The following is a 21984-nucleotide window of genomic DNA, read 5'->3' as shown; positions in this document are numbered from 1 at the left end:
AACTCCCTCATTATCACAGAGCAAGCTGCCCTGCAGCTGTAACTTTCAATTTCCTCTACTGAAAAAAAAAAACAGTCAAAAGATCAGAAACTTTGTTAAAAATATTTATTTAAAAAAATACAATTGTTTTGCATGTCTGGTTGCACATAACTATTAACATATGATTGACTTGAATAATTTGCTACAATGCTTTTTTAAAGCCAGCTTGCATTATACAAAGCAAATCCCTCTGTCAGTTCTTACATAAAATAGTTTTCTTTAACTATTCCCACCCCATTTTTAAAAAAGATTGCAATACATTGATTTATTTTTTTTTGCACAAAAATTGAAGCAATAGAAAAGTCACCTGATTTCTCAGGAAAGACCTTCATTATGTTTGAATAACAACTGCCAATATGCCACTCTAAAAGCAGCATTTGTTACTTTGAAGTGTCATTACAGTGCACTTCCTCCAAAGCAAGTTTTGCATCTTAGAACTTTGCCTCCAAATTATATTCAAACCTGAAATGTGTTCAAATAACTGCATATCTGCTATAATCAAGTTGATCGGACTTTTTTCCAATATTGTATCAACACGCTGAAGGTCTTCCTAATATGTTATCTTGGAAGGTTAAATAAAAGCAAATTTAGTAACACTGAACAATTACTGAAAACTTTGGCTATTTATGTACTTGCATTACATACCGGCATTTATTTTTTTAAAACACAATGGCATTAAGATACTCTTATTATAAGGTATTATTTTCAAAAAAAGTTAGACTGAGAAGCGATTCTCTCCCAGGCAAGTTTACCCAACTGTAACGAGAGCACCAAAGCGGTGTAAGATTACAGTTGTCTCTAAAAGACCGTGTCTAGAAAAAGTCTCCAGTGTAGGAAGTTAAGACACTCACTATAACATAACTTGCTTTGTCTCTTGACTTGGTACTATATATATATACATTAAAAAAATGCAATTCTGTTCTGGAAAGAGTAATTGAAAATGCTGTCTCTGCTGCTTTCAATGTAATTTTTACCACTGATGGTTCTACTACAATTAGAGGAAAGTAAAACAGAATCCATTCGAGTTAAAAGAGTAAGTTAACTGACATGAATATCTGCTCAGTCTGCCCCAAGCAGAGATGTCAGAGCTGCTGTAGTATAAAAAATACTGCAGACATCATCTTGCCAATTTGCAAAGAACCCAGCTTAACCTAAAATTTCAATTGAGGAGCAAACACTAAAGGCATCAGAAAGTCACTTTCCAAAACAGATGTGCACTTTAAAAATAAACAGAACAACTGTCACACATTACCACAGCTGATAAGGTTGCTTAAGTTCTCTAAAATTTAACTTAAACTTCCCTCCCCTGACTCTGTCTGGGCCATAGACAAAGACCAGATTCTCAGCCAGTGTAAGTTAGACCAGTTGTGGTGATGCCAACAGATTCTATTCTGATTTACAAGCTTCTGGCATGTGATTCACATCTGCCATCAGCTGGCTCAAAGATTCTCAGAATTCCCAAGACAAAGTCTCACGCTGGTTAACGATCCCTATTCAGAGTCATTTCAGTCCCAGATTAATTCCAGCTGTCCTAACACACATCAGAGGAGACAACCACTATCCTTACCATACATGTTGCTAGAATTTTCCCATTTATTCATCCCTACCATTAGGAATATACTTCTCGGCTATAAAAACAGAGGGGGGGGAAGATAAGCATTAAATGTGCTACTGTACTTATCACAAAACACTGTGACGTACATAAGGCCATCTGGTAACACTGCAACAGAATACAAACAAGATTTTAAAAGGGAGATTGAGAATACAATTTTTTTTTTTTTAAACTACAATGAATAATCTCAACCCTGTTCACAGAGAATTAACGTTAAAACTAGTACATCATATATATAAAACTCTGTGCAACTGAACAACAGCAGAACAAAAAGTCAACACAATTCTATAAAGCAGTTTCAAAGCCTGAAGATTTAAGACATGCTAGCCAAAAAAAACACAACACATCTCAAGGAGCCTAGAGCAAACCCAGGTATTGTAACCCCCCCAGCACACAGCACACACTAGGAACCATGCAGAGGCCATCCTCAAAGCCTTCCTGTGTTCAAAAAAAACAGAAGAAAAAAATAACCCCAAACAAACAGCAACAAAAAAACCAAAACAGCTTCCAGTTATTCATACAGCACTGCTGCATGTACTGCTCAAGGACTGAAATGGGCTCCGAACACAATGCCTTCCAACCTCTCCTCCCCTCTCCTTACCGTGCTGCTTACAGTTCATTCAGTGTCTCCATTAAAAGACCCCTGTTTTCCGAAGGTTCATAATTTTCCTGTTACGCCCCCTGCCAAAAACCCTACTTTGAGATGAAAACCCTTCTGCAACGCATGGTCTCAACAGAGAAGCAAGTGTTTTAAGTAAAAAAAAAAAGTCCAAACTTTTGTTCCATGAACATAAAACTATTCAAAGACACATTTAAGACACTTTTTTTAGAAGATGTGGCATACAACAATGTCAAAGATGCATTTAAAAATAACCTTTGGCAACTAATTAGTTCACACTGTGGTATAATTGATTTGAGTACTAAAAAAACAAAAACAAACCCAAACCAAAAAACCTCACCAGCATGTGCAAAACATTTAAAAGTGGCAACTGCACAGTGCAGTATTTGCTTTGAGTGTACAAGGTAAGCGTTATTTACGCAGATCTGGAAGCCAGACTACATAATGAACACACATCCTCTCAGGCAGTAAGCATGTGTACACACGTATGTTCGCATGAAGAAAGCTATTCCAGTCTCAGTTAAACGATGCATCTAAAAACAAGTTTTCAGTTCTCAAAGTATGCTTTTTATCAGATGTCTGGAACAGCTCCACAGTCAAAGTCTTCTACTACATTCTTTGGGAGGGGGTAAACAAAAATAAATTCTAGTCAGTTTTACTTTTTTTCTTTGTAGAATAATTTATACAAAGCAGACATCTTGCTATCCCGAAAGGGAAATACATTAGCATACACATTCAAAAAGAAACATTGGGCCCTGCCCAGCTTTCTTACCTTGCAGGTCACTTTTTTTTTTTTTTTTTTTTTTTTTGCAAAGCATGGTTACGGTCAGCAAAGCTGCATCCTCCAGAAAGAACCAACGTTCTGCAGTGGACATATTCCCCCTTATTTTTGTTTGTTCTTTGTACAAAGGCAAGAATAATATTCCTCAGTTCAAGATCCACTAGACGCCCAAAACCAAAGCTAAATCTTTCTGCTTTAGATGGCACCAAGACAGTCAGGAAATTTCAATACAAGGTCTGTTGATAAACGCAGATTGCAGAAGTACAACAGCACTGCCATTACTGCGACTCTGTAGCTCCTATATTGTATCCTTATGACTAAAAGCAGGCTATGGAGAAAAGATTTGGTTCTATTTTCAAAAATTCTTCTCTGTCCAGAATTGGCTTTTAGGAAGGGCTCCTACACACTCAATACTACTCGCTCAAACGAAGTGGAATGCTGTGACCACAGATGTCGATGCAAGACAAAGCCTTTTGCAGTAATGGCCCTGAAGGACTGTGTGAAACAACTGTCACTGCATTTTATCTTTTAATCTTCATCTGACAGCCTCCGATTTCAGCAGATCAACTTTAGCATGTCACATATTAACCACCACTCAACTTGATTACAATAGCCAAAGGCTTCCACATTAAGCAGATTTGTTAATACTGTTCAGACTAAACAGCAGCCATTGCCAATTACTATTTAATTAAATTCAAATCAAACCATAAAAATTCCTGTTTAGGCAAGACATACTATACTTCATTAAAACATCCCGAATAGCTTCTAAGCAACATAATTGCAATTCTAATGGATTTTCAACTAATCTGCCCAGTGTAAGATCCTGTGGGGCTCGGGCTGTTTGTTTGCAATACCATGCTCCGTGATTATTAAGACAAAATAAACTATCCATACCCATGACCTCAGAGGCCAGAAGGTACGTGTATTTCTTGACACAGGAGAACTAAGGAACGAAACAGAACAAAATTGTTATGGACACCCAAAACTCAAACATCAAGTTTTAAAATACCTGTCAACTTTGACAATGTTCCTTAACTACTGATGTAGTTTATTTTCATATCGGACAATACCAAGATAGCCTCTTGATACAACACTGAGATGTGTCTTGTAAACAAATATGCATTAAAAATGGAAGAGGTTAAATTGTATAGTAAAACATGAGTACATACAAAAATGCTATAAAACAGTAGCAAAAGGTAACTAAGAGATACATGAATAAACCATGGGTAGCCAACAGACTGTCAGAACTATAGGTTCTGACCTCAGCACTAGAAAAATGCTACAGAAATGGATCAGAACTCCACACCTGTGCTCACCTGAGAAACTGCATCAATGCACTAGGCTAGCTCTTTCACCCAATCTCAACCTGCAGAAGTTCTCGCATGGAAGTCATGAGGGAATTTGACATTAATGCATCTCACTGCATTTTGAAAAGCTGTGTAAAGGAAGATATGCACATAAGCAGCCTTCACTGTGGTTAAAATGAACACTATAAAAAAGAAGAATCTATTTGCTAGATAGCTGAGGTTTGAAAACATATCAGAGGGAGAAATTATTCTAAACAAACCACTGAACAGCCAAAGCCTTTCATATTATAATGCATGCTCCATTATACCAAAGTATACGGATCCTGAAGTCTTAGAATGCTCTAAGTTAAAACAATGAATTCTCAAATTCAAGGAATTTTATTACTTCCTGACCTATTGTAAAATGCAACTTGAATGTGCCAAAGACAGTGCATAGGAATTACATTCAGCCATCACTGCTGAAAACCGATTTCTGAAACAAGGATCTAGACTTAAGCTGCTGTTAAGAAAAAAACTAAAGCAACTTTCCTCCATCACCCTCATTACTAGGATCACATTCTCTGAAAACAGGTAAGACACAACAAGTATGGTTCTATAACCGTAGGGTATTATTAACACATTTCTGCTTTCCACGGATTGTTTCTGCTAGCAGCACGTGTTGCTAGTGGCATCCTGACAGTTCAGGACCTCAAAAAAAAGCCAGACATAGCACACATAGCAACAGCAGTGCAAGCTTTCTAACTCTGCAGTACTATTATACAGCAGCAGCGACACGTAAAAGAGATTTCCAGAAGCAAGACAGATGTTCAGCTTCCATGCTCATCCAGTCTAATTCTACCACCATCTATGAATTAACCGATGCAAATATTATCAAGCATTCAACAATACCATGGCTACTTCAGCAACACAAATTGTAATAAAATGTTTCTGTAATGCTGCATTATTATTTTTTTTAAACCAACACGGTACTATACCCATATTACAGACTGCTACCATGATAATTAAAAGAGAGCCTATATTAACCCCCACCTTCCCTACACTACATTAAAAACAAGTTGCAACGAGCTGCAAACTGCTCCTGAAGTGAGCTAGTAGAGTACCAGCAATTCACATAACCAAGCTCCAAGAAGTCACAGCGACACTGGGCTCTGTCAGGAATGTGATCCAAAAAAGCTGGCAGTTATATACTTGTTAGTAAATGTGTGTTTAATGAGGCAGCATATATACAAGATAATATTACTTAAGTGACCTGAAAGTTGTAATGGAGAAAAGGCGAGCAAGCCGCTCCTCTCCCCCCTCCCCTCCCCTTTCAACTTGCTTTCCCAACTGCCTCCTGAGATTATAATCCTATACAGGACTTTTATTTTCCTAGGCAGGTGCTTAAGAAGCAAAAAGCAATCATCTCCTCAGTGCTATCTGTCAGGAAGTTGGATATTACCAGACTGAAACCAACACATACAGGCTGCATTTTCACATTAACTTTCTCTGAAGAAGGTATTCCCAAAGGTGAACGTGTATCTCATCAACCAGCTATGGCAGTGCAATCTTATGAAGCTACTTGGAGAAGAGCATGAAACCAGGCCAAGCACAACTGACAAGCTATGTTAGCATTTGGTTTTCTTGCATACCTATGCTGAACGTGATAAAAGTTTACAAATAATTAAGTGCATGTGTGCACATACACAACTTTTAAACAAATAAACTTGGCTTTTCTCCATAGGGGACAAGGAAAGGGAAGCAATTAAATTGCAAGTCTTTAGTGCTCATTAATTATTTTTAAACTCTAATCCTAGTCTGCAATGTTGCTCTCAAGTCCACACACTTGGTGGGCATAAAATTGGCCAACCTAAAACAACCATTAAAAGTGCTGCTATTTATATATAGCTATATATATTTGCTAAAGCAGACTCATAAGCCATCATGCAAACCAGGAAATTCCAGATGCCTGCTCTTAATTAGAACTGCAGCTTTCTTTCTGCATTTAAAAAAAAAAAAAGAAAAGAAAAAAAAAGGTCAATATTGCACATTGTCATTTTAAGAGCCGCTGGCACAGGAACTTTATCCTGGATCTGCTGATGTCTAAAATGCGAAGCAGTATTATGCCTCTGACGTAACTGAACAGGAAGACAGTTCACTACATGAGCTCGCTCCCTGCTATCTCCACCTGAAGAAGGCATACCCTTTTCTCCCACCTCCCACCGGGCAGGGGACTTTCTGGATGAACAATACCCAAAAAGCAATTCCATTACACCCACCTGTCTTGGGTGTCATGTCAGGAACATACTAAGCGGTTTAAGATATTTCAACGCTAGAGTCTAGAAAGATAGCGTCACTGCAGTAAATTAAGTCTTGGGTATTGTCATACGCTTTAAAGTGAATGCAGAGTCTGCAAAAGTGGCAAAAGGAAAACTCTGGAAAGCTCGAGTTTACCACTTATCCATAAGACAGGTGCAATATATACAGCATACACTGTCAGCTCCTCTTCTGTAAAGGTACAATCTTCCTCTGCTTATTAAAACTTTGAAGACAGCCAGTGAGGATGCCAAAGGAAAGAGATGGTCTCCATCTGTTTTCTAGTGGGTATTTTAGGGAGAAGATTATCTTACGTCACCAACTCAATGTAAACAGTAGCAAATAGAAGTTGCTGCCTGACATCAGATGCCCAAAGTGGAAGGACACATGGCCCAGCGCCAACGGACCAAGACATGCAGCCTCTGAGGGGCCGTGAGAGGAGAGTCTCTCTTCTTACATTGCTCAGTTCTCTTAAAAGGCCTCCTGAGCTGTAAAAATCTAACTACAAATTTCATTTCATCCGTGTTTCAAATGGCTCTGGAAACTACTCTTGCATTAATCCACACACACGGCTACAAAGAAACGGAATGCAAGCGCAAATTTACAGTAAGGTTGCTATGCCGTGGTACCCCTCTCAGCTAGCCGTACACACGGAGCCTAATTTATTTTGGGTCCGAGTGCTTCCTCAAATAAAAAAAGCAATAGATCTAACGCAAAACTTGAGATAAGAGCTGGCAGAAGAGGAGCTTCTCCACTTCAACTGTGGGAAAAGAGCAGTAACGTTAATGCTCACACGTTAGTGTTCTCACCCACCGTTTGGGTCTGAAACTCTAGCATCAGGCAGCAACCTCACCAAATACACACTCTCAAAACCGCATGTAAAATCCACCACCCTGCTAATCTTCCAGCAGTGAGATTACAGGCTTTGTAACAGGTCTCTGGCACAAGAAATGTTTGGACTTCAGCATTAAAACTTTCTGAGAACTGAAAGGAACTAATCCCACCACTCATTCGTCTCCACCTTGCCTCCTCACCGAAGGGAGGGCAGGGAAGCATCCAGAAGCTAGCCAGACCACTTCTCCGAGGGGCTGGACTGTCGGCATACAACGCCATTCAAAAATTGTCCGTATCTTAGTAACACAGTCATTGAATATTCCTTGAAAATTTCTCCCTGCAAAAAGACAAGATGTTTTTACAGCAGAAAAGACGCGGGCTGTTTTGTTGCTGCCGAAGTTATCAGGCCCCAAGGCAAAGCTGAGTGCACACACCCCTTTTCCAAGCATTTCCTGGAATGCCAGCTTCGATCATGATTAGATTTCTTCTTGCCAAGCACACGAAGCAGAAGAACAGAGGGTTTTTCCAAGAGTCACAGAGAAAAGACTTCTCTGATACCGTTTTACTGCAATCAGTGCAGACTCAGTTACTGCAACACCAACCGAAACTCCCTTTAACCATAGTGAAGTCTTCCAAACCAAGGAGGGAAGAGAAGAGACTGGAGCTTCAGCTCCTATTAAGGCGTTTGCATATACATTCCCAACCTGGGTCTTCAAAAAAGGGAATTTTGCAAAAAAGGCATTTTATTTGGGAATGGCAAAAACTATGATTGTTGATTATCTCTGTGGAATTATAAATTGCTCATTTAAAAAACATGGTTAAATATAAGTGTCATATCTTTCCCTTGCTTGCCAATACGTCCTTTCCTTGAGTTCATGTGCTATGTCTTCTGTAGATCAGGGGAAAATGGGCCAGGGGTAGAGGGTCCATCCAGTCCAGACAGAGTAAATGGGCCATGACTGTTCAGCACTGATGGAAACTAAGAGACAAAACAAAAATGATTAGGGAAAGGCCAGTTTAATTTACTGGTCCTCTCATATCTGTGCACGTAGAAGCTCCCCCAGGAAAAAAACAAAACACAAAAAAACCCAAAACACAATAAAGAAAAAAACCCCAAACTCTCAAAGAATCTCTTTGGCTTCTCCCAAGTAATTTACTTTTTAAATGCCACTGCATTGCAGACTGCAGCAATCCAGCTATTATAACCAGTGTCACCAGGAGGACCCAGTCTGTAACCTCTGCACTGAGCACTGCCTATGTCCTGAATTAGTAAGTGACTTTAATACAGGTTGTTGGGAAACCGTGGTCTAAATTGTTCATCAGTTAATTATCAGCTATTTATAGAGAAAAACGTCCAGCGCATTTTCAGAGCTACTTGTTTATTCCCTATCCTCACGGTACATATAAGCTACTTCCTTCATCTCCATGGAGATGACAGATATGAACCCAAAAGACAACTAGTTAAATTTTACCCTTTGCCTAAGCAGACTCAGGCAACAGATGTGGTTATTCCAGTTCTAAAGTGGAAGGTGAATGAAGAGCACGAGTAATTACAACTAAAGGATTTTTTTTTAAATATAGGGGACTTTTTTCTTATATATTAAACAAAAATATTTATTAAAAACTGTGAAGCTGAGAATTTCTAAACAACAGAATACAGCAGAATATAAAGATCTTAAAGAACTGTGCTACATATTGCCACAGAGATCATACACACAATCTTCCTTTTTACTAGTGGTGAGATTTACTTCCTGTCTTTCAACAGAAGAGACTGTTAACAATCAATTAAAACAACCAATACAGTAGCAAAATTCTATTTCTAGGAAAATCTCAACCAGTAAAGTTACAGGGAGACAAATTTTACACGAAGGACAAACCTAACACCCCCCCCTCCAATCTCTCTCTAACTACAGCACAGACTGCTATTAATTTAAAACATTTGTGAAATACCAACATTTACAATAGACTTCAATAAAACTGGGTAAACACTAAAATTAAATGCTCTCAAAAGCTAACACAGGGGATAGATAACAGAAAGATCGCTATCTTGTTTCTATATCAGATATTTGGGCTAACTGATTCCTGCAGGTCTGCTGAGGAAGGTACTGAAAAGCACAGAGATTGGCTAAACTTGCTGGAACTTACCTGAAAGAGTGTATTAGCACCTTGCAACCTTGCAGGACTGAGAGGAGCAACTGGGCTTAGCGTACTCCAGAAGTGAATACTGGAGAGCAAGGGACTCGGGGTCAGCAAGATGGGTGTCTGCAAAACACGTGAAGATAGTCAGCTGTGTGAAACCTGCACTGTGAGTAACACACAGCGCATGTAAATCCAGCCGCAATAATCTCGGCTCCTACAGCTGCGGAGGGCTGGGTCCAAATTTCAGGAACTCCCATTCCCTCCTTCCGCCTTCTCCCACCTCCTCCTCCTCCCTCCAAACCCCACAACAGCAGCAGCAGTCATCCGGCTCTCCCTCCCCTTCCTGAGCAACTGGCCCTCTTCTCCCAACAGCTGCCAAATCCCGCTGTAACCTACAGCAAATCGGCTCCTCCTGCAGATCAGCACACAGCACCTGCGAGTGACTTTGGAAAACTCAGTCCACCAATTTAAAAAGAGCAGACAGTGGGCACATGCGTGGTCTGGGTGACACCGACAATGTAAGCCACGATAAAAGACATTTACGTCCAGCTTCTGAATATTCTGGATGTTCCAGGTTCACCCACCAAACACTTCGAAGGGTGCCAAAAGAGCAACTCCACTTGATTTTTTCCCCTGTCTTCAGCCACTTCAGTTTTCAATCAGCTTCCCTACAGTTTCACTCTAACTCCAATTTATTAAAGCAAAGAGATTAGATATGTACAGAACAATTTAACACCCTAGTTGGAATCAGTTCTCTTCCAAATTTTCCATGTGGCATAAAAGCTTTTCTTTCCCACACAAAGATAACCACCAAATTAAGCAGCCGTTCTCATTCCTGTTAAGTCACAATACTCTGGTCTTAAGTAAACGGCTACTAAATCAAGCAAAAGCAAGCTGCTAAACAGACACCTCCGTAGTTCTCTATTTTTAAAGCATCTCCAGAATCAGCCTGAAGGATAAGGGCAGGGTTTAGGGGTTTTGAAATAATTCAATATCACCCTGGCAAGATTTACAAAGGATCCTGCTGGTGCTGGCTTGCGTTTTGCCTCCACATGCTAATACTGTACAGACGTGTACAGCTGACATACCACTTGAGCACACTTTGGGGTGGAAGTAATACAGATTATGAATAAAGTTTCTGTTTTATAAGAAAAATGGGAGTGACATCCTGAGTTTCAGAACTCCAAATACAATCTACTGACTATTCATTTTCCACTTGGCTTCCCTTACTGTTTTAAAATATAACATAACCACTATTGTTACAAAAAAAAAAAAACAACCACCACACAAAAACAACAACAACAAAAAAACAAACCAAAAAAACAGAAAACCAGGAAGGGAATTAGGTTACCTGAGAGAAAAGTGCTGGAGTAAGAGAAGCAGTTGGGAGAGAAGGACTCAGAATCCCCAGTGGACTTGGATCGCTGCCTGTAATGACGAGAGTAGGAGCCAACTCCAGCCCTTTGGGTTTTTTCGATCTGGAGAGGTGATTGGCAAATTCCTTCTCCAGCACAGATGAATCCTGCTCTTTGGGCTCTGGGGATTGATGCTGAAGGCTCTGAGCCTGCTCCAGCTGCTGAGAAGCCACGGACTCTATGTCCGTGTCAATGTCCAGGTCAGGATTAGAGCTCAGGGGCGGCGATGGGGGTGTGGAAGGAACTTGCAGAGTGGGAGAAACTGAGGATATGGGTGGAGTTGGGGTGAAGCTGGTGGTTAAGTTTGGCAAAGGTGCTGGAGCTTCAGGGACAGTTAACTTGGGTAGGACAAGTGTCTCCAAGGTCTGGAGAGTTTCGTCCGATCCCATGGGAAGAGAGGATGCGGTTGAAGTGGCAGAAGCCGTGGAAGTGGCAGAGACGGCTGAAGTGGTAGAGACCAGGGGGACAGAAGGCGGCTTTTTGGAGGGCATGGTTACAAACTTGATGACAGAGGGTGTTGGATCCTGAGCAGGTTTCTTCTCTGTCAGTTTCTCAGCTGGATTCTCAATCTTGATGGACCTGAAGAGTTTTACGCTGGAAGAGTTCAGGGAGTTCAGAGTAAAAGAGGAGTACAAGCCTGAGTGGATATAGTCATTGCGGCTGGAGGATTTAGCACATGACTGAGACTTCTCCTTCCCACAGTTTTCCACATCCTTTGGAGCACTGCTAACTTCCGCAAAACCAGTCATTTCAGGGTCTCCTTCTATACGGCCCACAACAAGTGGATCCATATTTAAAATCTCCGGATAAGAAACAAACTTGTACACAAACTTCTTACCGTTCACTTTTTTAATGATATTCTGTGGGTAAGAAGATATATATATATTTAGACCTTCTTCAGATTAATTTTCTTCCTACAAACACTGCCTAAAATAGACTAAGGAATTAGATAGTCTGTAATCTTTCATCAATTGTTTCTTTTTTTTCTTTTTTTTAAAAATACACTGCATTCTTGCAATTCAGTTATGCTCCTGAAGTATCATTTCCAGAGCTTGCAAACAAAACACTGAAACAGGCGAGCTTAACCTGACATTAAATATACTAACAACAGCCTTAAAAACTGCCAAGCAATGCTGTTTAACATATTTTAAAAGATCCACTAAAAAACAAAAAAATACCCATTACACCCATAGAAGATTACTGACCTGGGTACAGTAAGTATAATCTAACAGGAGAACCTGCAGAATTAAAGCTTACAGGTTTAGCAGAATTGAGAGCTAATACTTCAAATCAAACCACCTTTATTCTTAATAAGATGATAATAAAAGAAAATAAGTAGCTGAACTAGTCAGCAGAATGTAGGCTAATCAGCTACTTCAATACCACAAAATAGCATGTGTCGAACCTGTTTTGCTCCTAAGTGAAATGCCACACACAGTTTGGACCCAAGAAGATTCTTATTTATCGTATGATTATTATTACTGAGACCTCTCAATATGAAGTCAGATTTGTGCTACCCAATAATAAACTCCAAGCAACATACCACCTGCTACAAACTGACAGGTTCCTCAGAAACTGTGTTTTATTTTTTATCTTGTACACCCACACAATAAGCAGTTGTGGGATATACGGCTGATTAAAATGAAGGTAAGACTCCCACACTGTGGTTCTAGTTCAGCTTTTTGGACACTACCTGTGCACTAATGAAAGGCTCTCACAAGTTATTAGAAGGCATTAGCTAAACAAGAGTAGCATCTTACTCTGCTGGACTAAACACACTGACCACATCAGAGGTGCAATTCTGCATACATGGAGAAAAAGAAAAATACTTTGGGCTGCTTCACTGAAAATCCTTATTTTGATAGCCCCTTCATAGAGACATTGCAGAAAAGATCTCAAGGTGGTGCAATATTCACCATCTCAATCATTATAATCATTCTGTTGCTTAAACAGTGTTGAGTGTTAAAGAGTGTTGAGGATTTTAACCCTTACAAGGGCACATATTTTTGGAAAGGTGATTAGTGTTCACAGACAAATTCGTATTAGCGAGGACATAAATCAAAGAAGGTAACATTTTGCACAAAGCTAGCTAGAACCTTATAAAGTAACCACTGGCGAGGAAATGCAGCACAATGATAAACAAAAGAAAATAAACCCTCTAAACATCAACTAGTACACCTTGCTTAAGTCTGGGAGATGGAAGTGACACCTATCCCCTTGAAGAGAATGAAAAAGGAAACAAAGCTCATTAGGCAGGAGCTGGTAAGATGGATAAGGATTTGGGGTGGATTTACGGACTTTGTTACCTTCACATAATAGTATCTGAGAGCACGGCTGAGTTTATCATAGTTCATACTGGGCTTGTTCTTGCGGATTCCCCAGAGTCTGGCCACCTCCTCTGCCTGCAGCAGTTTGAACTCCCCGTCGTTGGAGGTCCAACAGATGATATTCTTGTTCTGAGGCTCTTGGAGGAGTTGGAGGAGGAACTGCCACAGGGTGATAGCACTGTCCATAGCAGTAAGCTGAAATTCAGAAAGGCAGGTAAGAGGCAACAGATTAGGAACAGCGCATTTTCTTCATCTCCCTAGAAGGGGGTAATGGAGCAGAGGTGTTATTTCCAAAGCTAGCAAGAGTAAAAATTATTAGTCACCAGTCGTGAAATATGTTCCCTGCAGAACAGAGAGGCTGAGAGCCAACTGCTGCCGTCTCCTCCCACATGTCAGTACTTTTCACATGGGTTATATTTAGACTCATTTAACTAAATCAGGTCACTTTGGGTAAGTTGCAATGAGTCACTCTCCAAAAAAAATTTTTCTAAGTTGTTCCATGTTCACCCACTCTGACTTGTGCTGCTTTATGAGAAACAGCTCAGGTGCACCCAGGTAAAAATCAAACCACCCACTTGCCTCCTCCCTTCCTTACCTGCACCCACCTCCAACCTCGGTATCTTTAAGAAAACAGAGCAGATCAAGTAAATGCTTAAGCTACGTGAAGATGCCAGTGCAGAACAACTCAATCTTCCTTCAGTTCACATTTCTACTGCCTCTTTCTAAGCAGCCCTCTCAATCAACGCCCAATCTCCTCTCTTTCAAGTCTCCTTTATTTACCAGACATCATCCCTGTCTTTTCTAAGAGAGTAAACATGAAAGTAAATAAAATGATTCCAAATGCTGCCTTTGCTTTCCTCTTGATTCCTGCCATGTCTTACCTACATCAGTCATTTAGGCTGAGACTTTCTAGGACTAGTATCTGTCAGTTGATTCATGCACTTCCAGCATTGTTTTCTTGCGCTGAAGCTGTCAGTGTGTAAATTCATCAAGGACAGACAAGGCAGTAGAGATGACGGTTTTCCTTGACCATATCCAACTACACAAAACAGTGCTTCCACGGATATTTTTAAGCAGAACACTAATAATCCTGTCTGCACAAGGGAAGCATAAGATACACTGTGAATTAAACCAGATAAAATTATATTCATTCAGTATCCCATATGGATTATCTTATTCCACAACAGAACAGCTTCTATTAATGCAGCTTAAACTTCTTCCAGTGAAATAAAAACAAACCCAGCAACTCTGGAATAAGAACCATCACGATGAATTACACTAAAAATGTTTCGATATGCTTAACTGCTAGATTTCCCACACACACACACGCACACACAGTCAAACCTCAATAAAGGCAAACCTAAAGAGTACAGGGGTTTCCATCTGGGTGAATCTGCAGCCCAAGCGACCAAATGCTATTCATAAGCAGAAGCTCCAAAACAGAGTCATCAAGTCCAACTTCAGCAAGCAGGACCCACACCCATATTGTTTGAAGTCCATGTATACGCAGGGATAAGTTTAAGATTCAGTCGGGACTGCCAGTTCATCTTTGTTACCAAAGCCTTTTATTCCAATCTCATTACTGCCCAGCACTTATCCAGCCCTATATAAGGAAGAGAACAGTCTACATGTCAGAGCTGCAGAATTTAGTCAGCCCTGTAAAAGGATTACTGCTGACAGTTTACAGAGGACTACACATTCTTATTTAAATAAGGTGCCCTAGGGCAGGTACTTTTTTGGGCACAGCCCATTGCATTTAACCTATTTTTAAGAATACCTGCCTAATGGCACGCTTACACGACTACACAGGGATGTTACATTGATCAAGTCAGTTAAATTGCTGCAATTACAAGGAACAATCTCAAAATGAAGGACACCCACACCACCTTGTTATGCTGGCCTAAGGTGCTTTCCTTGCTAATTAGCATATGCATACAACTCCATGCTTGCCCAAATTAATTGCTCGGTACTCTAAGAAAATATCAGCTGCTGAACACTGTGCTTTGAGACTCTTCCCACACTGCACCATGGCACGCCAGCTGAACCGTATGAAAACTCGGGGCCAGGCAACCACATTAAAACTCTTCCAGGACTTCTCCTCCAACCCATATTCACGTTTGCCGACAGCATTTCTTATCTGCCTACTGGCAACGCAGAGGACGTGCACGCTGCGGAGCATCACAAGCAGAGCCTCATTATCCTGTCAGGGTGATGCACATGCATGGGGTGTTGTGTAGCATAAGGACTTGATTCTACCATTCTGCAGAGCTGTCAATACTAGTGATATCTGTTAACAGAGAAAGAGCAGGAAAAATGAAGTTGAGTGATTATTCCCACGCTACATTTATCTACAGCACTTTCAAAACCCATAAGCAGCACTGCACCAAATAGCGCTGACTGATGCAACGGGAGGCAATCACGTAGAAATTAGATTAGCAGCAGAATTTCAGAGCGGCAAAGGCTTTTTTCTCCTCCTCCTAAAAACCCATGCAGATTTCATGGCAAAATTTAAATGCTATCATTTCATTGGGCTGCTTCCCTTTAGTAAGAAGTACCTTGCCATTATCTCAAAGCTCACCAACCTCTACCGCAGTCAAGCATTATTGCCTAGGTCACAGCTGGTTTTGAATCGAATTGGAGACGCACAATGCTGACAGACCAGCACTCTGACAGCACGAAGTTCAGCAATACAGAGTACTCATGGAGTGACGGAAATGATGGAAGACACAAGATTTTTTTTTAAAAAAAAAACACCTTTCCCAGTGATGAGCTATGTTGTTCTGAGGAACATTTACCAAAAAAAAAAAAAAAAAAAAATTAATGCTGCCTAAATCCCAAATACTGTAGCTTTTCAGCTGGAAGGATCCTTCTCCCAGGGGCAGAGTTACAGTCTGTGCTGGAGTGTTAGATTGATCAAGTTACTACTCATGTTTCCGGCATTTACAGGCTTTAGGGTTGTCATGATTCCGTCCATCGTGTGGAGGATACATTGCATATCCTCAGCACCCTCTGCTTTAAAAAGTCTTACGTTAGACACACTAACAACAGGGTAGAGAAGTTTTACTTTTTCCTTGCCTGTTATAGAATACGAACAGAGAGCACTTTGGAATTGTTAATGGATAGGTTACATTGCATATGAGAGGATGAATGTCCCTCTTTATTAAACACTTATTGCATGCATCTACAGGAAACAACGGAGAGATACCTCAATGGAACTGGGAGTATAGAGTTTTTCTCAAGATTATATACAGACAAAGAGAAGACCAGAAAATAACCCTCTAAACTGGTCAAAGCAACAGGATCACAGGTGGATCTTGCCCCTTCAGAGTCCAGGAGCAAGCTGTAACTAGGAAAGTATAATACATATACAGGAGACAATGTTGCATTATGAATCAAGACACCTCATTTAACTTTTTTATTAAAGTTGCTTTGATACGGTGTAAGACTACATCAAAGAATTGTTGCTTCTTCAGGAAAAAGGAGAAGAAAAAAAAAACATCACACAAGATGTAAAATTAAAACTAGTATAGGCGAGATGAGCACCTCTCTTTGTTTAAGAAGAACCCACTAACATGTTAAAAAGGTTCTTCCTTCTTCAGCACCTGGGGCAGAAGGCAGCTGATGCCTTTCATCAGGCTCTACCTTGCAACCACAGGGACTGAGCAGCAGTTCAAGCTCCTTGTGCTATCATGCATTTTACAGAACATCTTCAGCTGCCCTGGCATGGGGGGGACCAGCTGTTAGAGAGGCTCCTGTCCATACCATAGCCATTTTCAGGGCCATGTACTCAAAAGGATCCCCCTCCTGCACTGACACTGGAAGAAATTCAGAAGATCCTCTTGTCCTTTTTATCCAGACATGCAGCAAAACCCACGCTCTTCAGAGATGTCACAGGCTCATTAGTTAGAGAAACTAAAGAAATCAGGATGAGGACAGGAACCCACTGTCCCACTCCTACTCTACACTAACAATGGTGAGATGTTACTTCTCTCCTAATTTGTAAGCAGCATTTCAACTTCTTTCAGAACTACATCTCCTTTCATGAAAAGGCATCAATCTCCTAGCACAGCTCCCCATCAGCGTAAAAAGCCTAGCAGTTTGATTGCTTTTTCTTCAAGATGAATACACCAATAATTACAAGCACACCACTGCAAACCATCTTTTTGCTGAAGGTTATTTTCTTTATAAGAGTCCATGGAGAAAGAAAAAGGTCTCATTTGAAAAGACAATGAGGGAATTAGGCAGAGAGGCAATACTGCTGCTTATGACGATGGCCTTTCCACTTCTGCACCATTTGAGTACGAGGAAAAAATAGTTGCTAGAGGCAGAGGGCAGTTATACTTTGTAATGAGTATGCTAAAATAGAGCACAATTATTGTCTTGAGATCTTCTCTGACGCCTACGGATGACCCTTGAAGTATACTGAGTAGCTGACAGAATTTGGCTGCAGTACTCTAAATACAAGCGCTGCAAACTTGAGCTTTCCCATGCTGCTGCAGCTTCGTTTGAGGTTGCTGTAGCTTTGTTTGAGGCCTTGACTTTACAAAGCCTTGAGTTTACAAAAAAGCCAGGACAGGAGATAAGCATTTTTTTCCGGTGACTTCTCCTCGTGCACCTGCGCCACAACGTGCTCCACGCAATCCATTTGATTACAGAGCCTCAAGGCTTTGCATCTTCTGTGGAAGGAGAGTGCGCAATCACAGGGTGGCACAGCAGTCAGGAGGAACAGTTTAGGAAGTGGCATACGGTAATCTCTCCTGTGGCCAGCAGCTATACTTACTGTTGCAAAAACACACTCGGGTGTTCATCCCTTCGCCCTCAAAAAGGAGAGGGGAGACCTCGCTATGCCCCAGCAAAGCAGCAGCCAGCCAGGCCCTGAGAAGGTAGCAGAGGCAGGACCTGGGGGGTGGGGGGGTCCTGCCCTAACCCCCATCCTCCAAGGTCTTCTGGCAGATTTCCTGCGCTTTGACTCACCACCAAGAACAGCTCAAGTAATCTTTCACCTCAATTTGTTCTAACAGCCTCTTATAAGCATCTGCTGCAGCCTAATGACTTCTGCAGATGGACCGAATAAAGCTGTCAGGTCTACAGCCTTGTCAGAACCCACAGAGAAACAAAGGACGGTGCAAAGGAAACAAAGGATGTCACACAGACGTTACACAGTGAGGACAAAATCATCACTACCACGTATTTAAATGGCATGGTTAGAGCTGTCCAGGTATTTATACAGAAGTGACATCTCAAAAGATGACTTTGGAAGCAGCACAGAGCAGAGGTAAACACATAGGGTGACACAGAAACCTCTTCTCAGATCACAGACACTTTGTTAAAAACAAAAACAAAACCAAAAAAGGCAGCAACGGTAACTCAGAGATGGTCTTGGGGATCTCACACTTAATGGTGCAAGTCAGACATTCAGCAGGCGAGCAAATTAAGTCTTTACACAATTCCAGGAAAGCCAGACTTGCTGTGCATACAACACACAAGCACTCCGCACATGCGCAGCAAAGCCAAACTGTTTAGACTTTACTGTGCAAAACTATTCCCGTGGTTTCTTAATAGTTTAAGATGGCCATGGTGTGTGAACAGAAGGAATTTGTAGACAATAACTCCTGCTGCATTGTGCAATATGCCTGTGGACACAAGGCCTTGATAGTTGTTCCAGGAAAACAAACAACTGAATAACTTTGGTTGAAGGAGATTTTTGGAGGTCACAGGCCCAACTCCTCGCTCAAAACAGGGTTAATTTCAAAGTTAGATCAGGTTTTTCAGTGTCTTTGTCCGGACAACTAAATAAATAAATAAATGGATGCCTTATTAAATAAATGGCTGCCCTATCCCTTTTATTTCAGTAAAGGGACAAAGAGGTATAACATTGCTGATGAAGTATCTAACTAAGTGGTTATAAACACACAACAAAGCAACAATTTCATTAGCACAGCATTTAAAATATCCTATTACTAATAAACCTTTCATAAAATATTTTCAATATTGCAATTTACCTGAACTAGTACTCTTAGGATTTTATCAATTTTGATTCATTTTAGAAAGAGCCTGCTGCCCAACACGTGTGAAAAACCTACTGTCCAAAAACCAGTCTCTTCAAGGTGCTAGTATCTAGCTATTGACATACTCTGATGGGGTGGGAAGTGTGTAAGGGTATTTAGCCCTTTTCCAGAACACACAGAGCATTGTAAAAGTACTTTAACTCCTGTCACTATCACTTGTTTTGTTAGTTTACTTCCCAAATACAGGTGAATTACCAGTTAAAAGCCTATTAGGCGCGTAAAATAAAGTTACTATTTACAAGGAATTAAAGTAGAGATGCAGACTTCTACATCTGCAACACCACCATTAAAAAACTCCAAACCCTGGCAGCTTTCCAAGCAGTAATCAAATTATACCTTCTTTAATAAATATGGAAATCAGGCAAGAATAAGAAAAAAAACACCCTAGACTCCAATAAATTCTTGTCTTCCCCTTGGCTCTGGCATTCACTGCACCGCTGTTTCCAAACCAGTCAGGAAAATCAGCTTGTTCTGAAGGAGAAGCCGTGGTTATCAAGGCAGGAAGCTCCTTGGAAGGAAATGCTGGAGGATGTCCTCATGATAAGAGCTGCTCCAGAGTTTTCATTGCCTTATCCCACTCCAAGTTTGACAGTTTTATTTACTCAAAACAAACATCGCAATAAGTTTTGGGTTCTTGGCTCAAAAATTAAGTTACTTCACCTGAAATTAAGGTGTTAGCAAATATTTTGGGTTTTAAGAGCAAATTGTTTCAGCTTTTCGACTCCTGAGAAGTGTTTCTTTCTCTTAGTAAGTATTTTCTAGTCTTCTCCACCTTTCTGTATTAGCAAACAAGCAATAGAAAACAAGCCACGACGGAGAACAGCGGCATCAGCATTCCCATTGTACTTATGGCTGAAGACTCAAGTTGGTAGAAGTAGATGAGTCAAACAGCTTTTTGGTTTTTTTTGAATCTTGATACAGAGACAATGGTGCCCGCTTTGTTATCTAATGTGGTTTTGACTAGCACACCCCGACACTTAAAAATGTTTAACTTGTTTGAACACGGCCAATAAGGGGACTGCAAAGCACAGTCCACGTACACTGCTACAATCATTCCGATCCTCCACCCTGGCTAAGGACTGACAGCTCAGCATAGCTAGTTTTATGGACAGCAGACCTCATCTCCCTGCTTTTCTGTACTTTGATGAAAAGTCTCCCTTTTCTACCCCTCCTTTTATAGGACATGAGACCGAAGAGAACACAGGAAAGTTTAGGACAAATAGAGAGAACAGTAAGCTTCAAAAAAATGAAATGCCTTTGATCGGTTCCTTGGTTGGTTTCTGACACTGATGTGATTGTTTCCGAGTAAGCCATAGAAATACTTATTTCCGCAGAAGCTCCTCTCTAAGTAGATTACACTTGCTTCCTCCTTATCTGCCACCACAATGGGCTGAGGGGAATGTTTACCAACAGCAGATTAAATTAGCTTCAACAGGCACAATACATCTGCTGAAAGTAAAAGCATCCTCTTTTAAGAACAGGGGGTCAGGTCTCCACATCACGTTATGGAGTAAACCCCCAAAAAAAGCTTAAACGTTTTATGTTGATCCTAACTTCATTGTGAAAAGAAAGTCTCATTTAAGATGGAAAAGGTTTCCTTTAATAATGTTTATAATACACTCAGCCTAGTTGCTATGACGATGGAACAACTATTCTCTACAAACAGGCGCTAAGACCCTAAAAATAAACAGGCCGACAAAAAAAAATCACGAACACGCAGCTTTGTCAGGCAGGCTGCGCCTGGTGCAGGGATCGTGTTTGTTCTGAATACGATGAAGATAAAGAAATGCTAATGACAAGATTCTGCACCCACTGAACAGAGCACTCGCCTACAAAGCGATTCCTGTATTTCTCAGGAGCTGCTACTTAAAAATGACACCACTGAAGCCAGAACTCTGGATTCCACCCCCCCAGGCAGCAGCACAATGGGGATTATTACATGTTTGTCTGCGAAAATAAGGTAAGTGTTGTGGAAGTAATACACAGGTACACGTATATATGTGTGTGTGTATGTATATATGCATACAAAATAATAAAAGTGTAACAGCATGTATTTGCATACTTTCTCCATGGACTCGTGTATTGATGTGGGTAGGCATCCACCCATTTCACAGAGAGATGAGTACACAAGTATTAAAAAAAAAAGAAAAAAAATAGTAGCAGAGCCAGGAAGGAAAGAAAAAAAACCCCAAAACCAATCCCTTGATCCCAGTCTCCAGCTCCAACCTCCGCCAGCAGAGAGAGAAGCAAGGCAGCCAGCACCGAGCGGCGACAACCTGTGCTCGGACGCTCCTCCCGAGGACAGCTCGCCTGCTCAACCCCCCCCAAAAAATAAAAATCAAACCACGACGACACACACACACGCCCGGACGGCTTCACCCTCCCCCGTCCCTGCGTGACAAGCGTCTCCGGTGCGGAGCCGGAGGGGGGAACCGGGCACAGCGGGGATCAAAGCCCCGGGGCGGGCTGCCCGCCCTTCCAAGCCCTCGCCGTCGCTTTCGTTTCCCGGTTTCCCGACAGAGGCGAAGCCCCGCAGACCCACCGACCGACC

At 41.0% G+C, this 21984-nt stretch overlaps 1 protein-coding gene across 5 annotated transcripts; it reads right to left on the bottom strand.

Annotated features, from left to right (window-relative positions):
* ELK4 (ELK4, ETS-domain protein (SRF accessory protein 1)) lies at positions 1-13555 on the bottom strand. 5 transcript variants are annotated; one of them, XR_775147.1, is made up of 5 exons: positions 13345-13555; positions 10975-11898; positions 9630-9746; positions 4368-8463; positions 3055-3994 (listed from the first exon to the last, which is right to left on the bottom strand). XR_775147.1 is itself a non-coding variant. In XM_010579400.1 (4 exons), exons 1-4 carry the CDS (start codon positions 13549-13551, stop codon positions 56-58), a joined length of 1251 nt encoding a protein of 416 aa, XP_010577702.1. In that variant the 5' UTR covers positions 13552-13555; the 3' UTR covers positions 1-55. The 5 variants fall into 5 exon arrangements, 3 of the variants coding, with proteins under 3 accessions (XP_010577702.1, XP_010577693.1, XP_010577677.1); XR_775145.1 differs by having other exon boundaries at positions 3055-7821; positions 7919-8463; XM_010579400.1 differs by lacking the exons at positions 3055-3994; positions 4368-8463 and adding an exon at positions 1-58.
* Positions 13556-21984: the final 8429 nt, after the last annotated feature.

Source organism: Haliaeetus leucocephalus, unplaced genomic scaffold, assembly GCF_000737465.1.
Source record: "Haliaeetus leucocephalus isolate CR32 unplaced genomic scaffold, Haliaeetus_leucocephalus-4.0 Scaffold68, whole genome shotgun sequence".
Classification (NCBI taxonomy): Eukaryota; Metazoa; Chordata; class Aves; order Accipitriformes; family Accipitridae; genus Haliaeetus; species Haliaeetus leucocephalus.
This window is presented reverse-complemented; position numbering and strand designations above follow the sequence as displayed.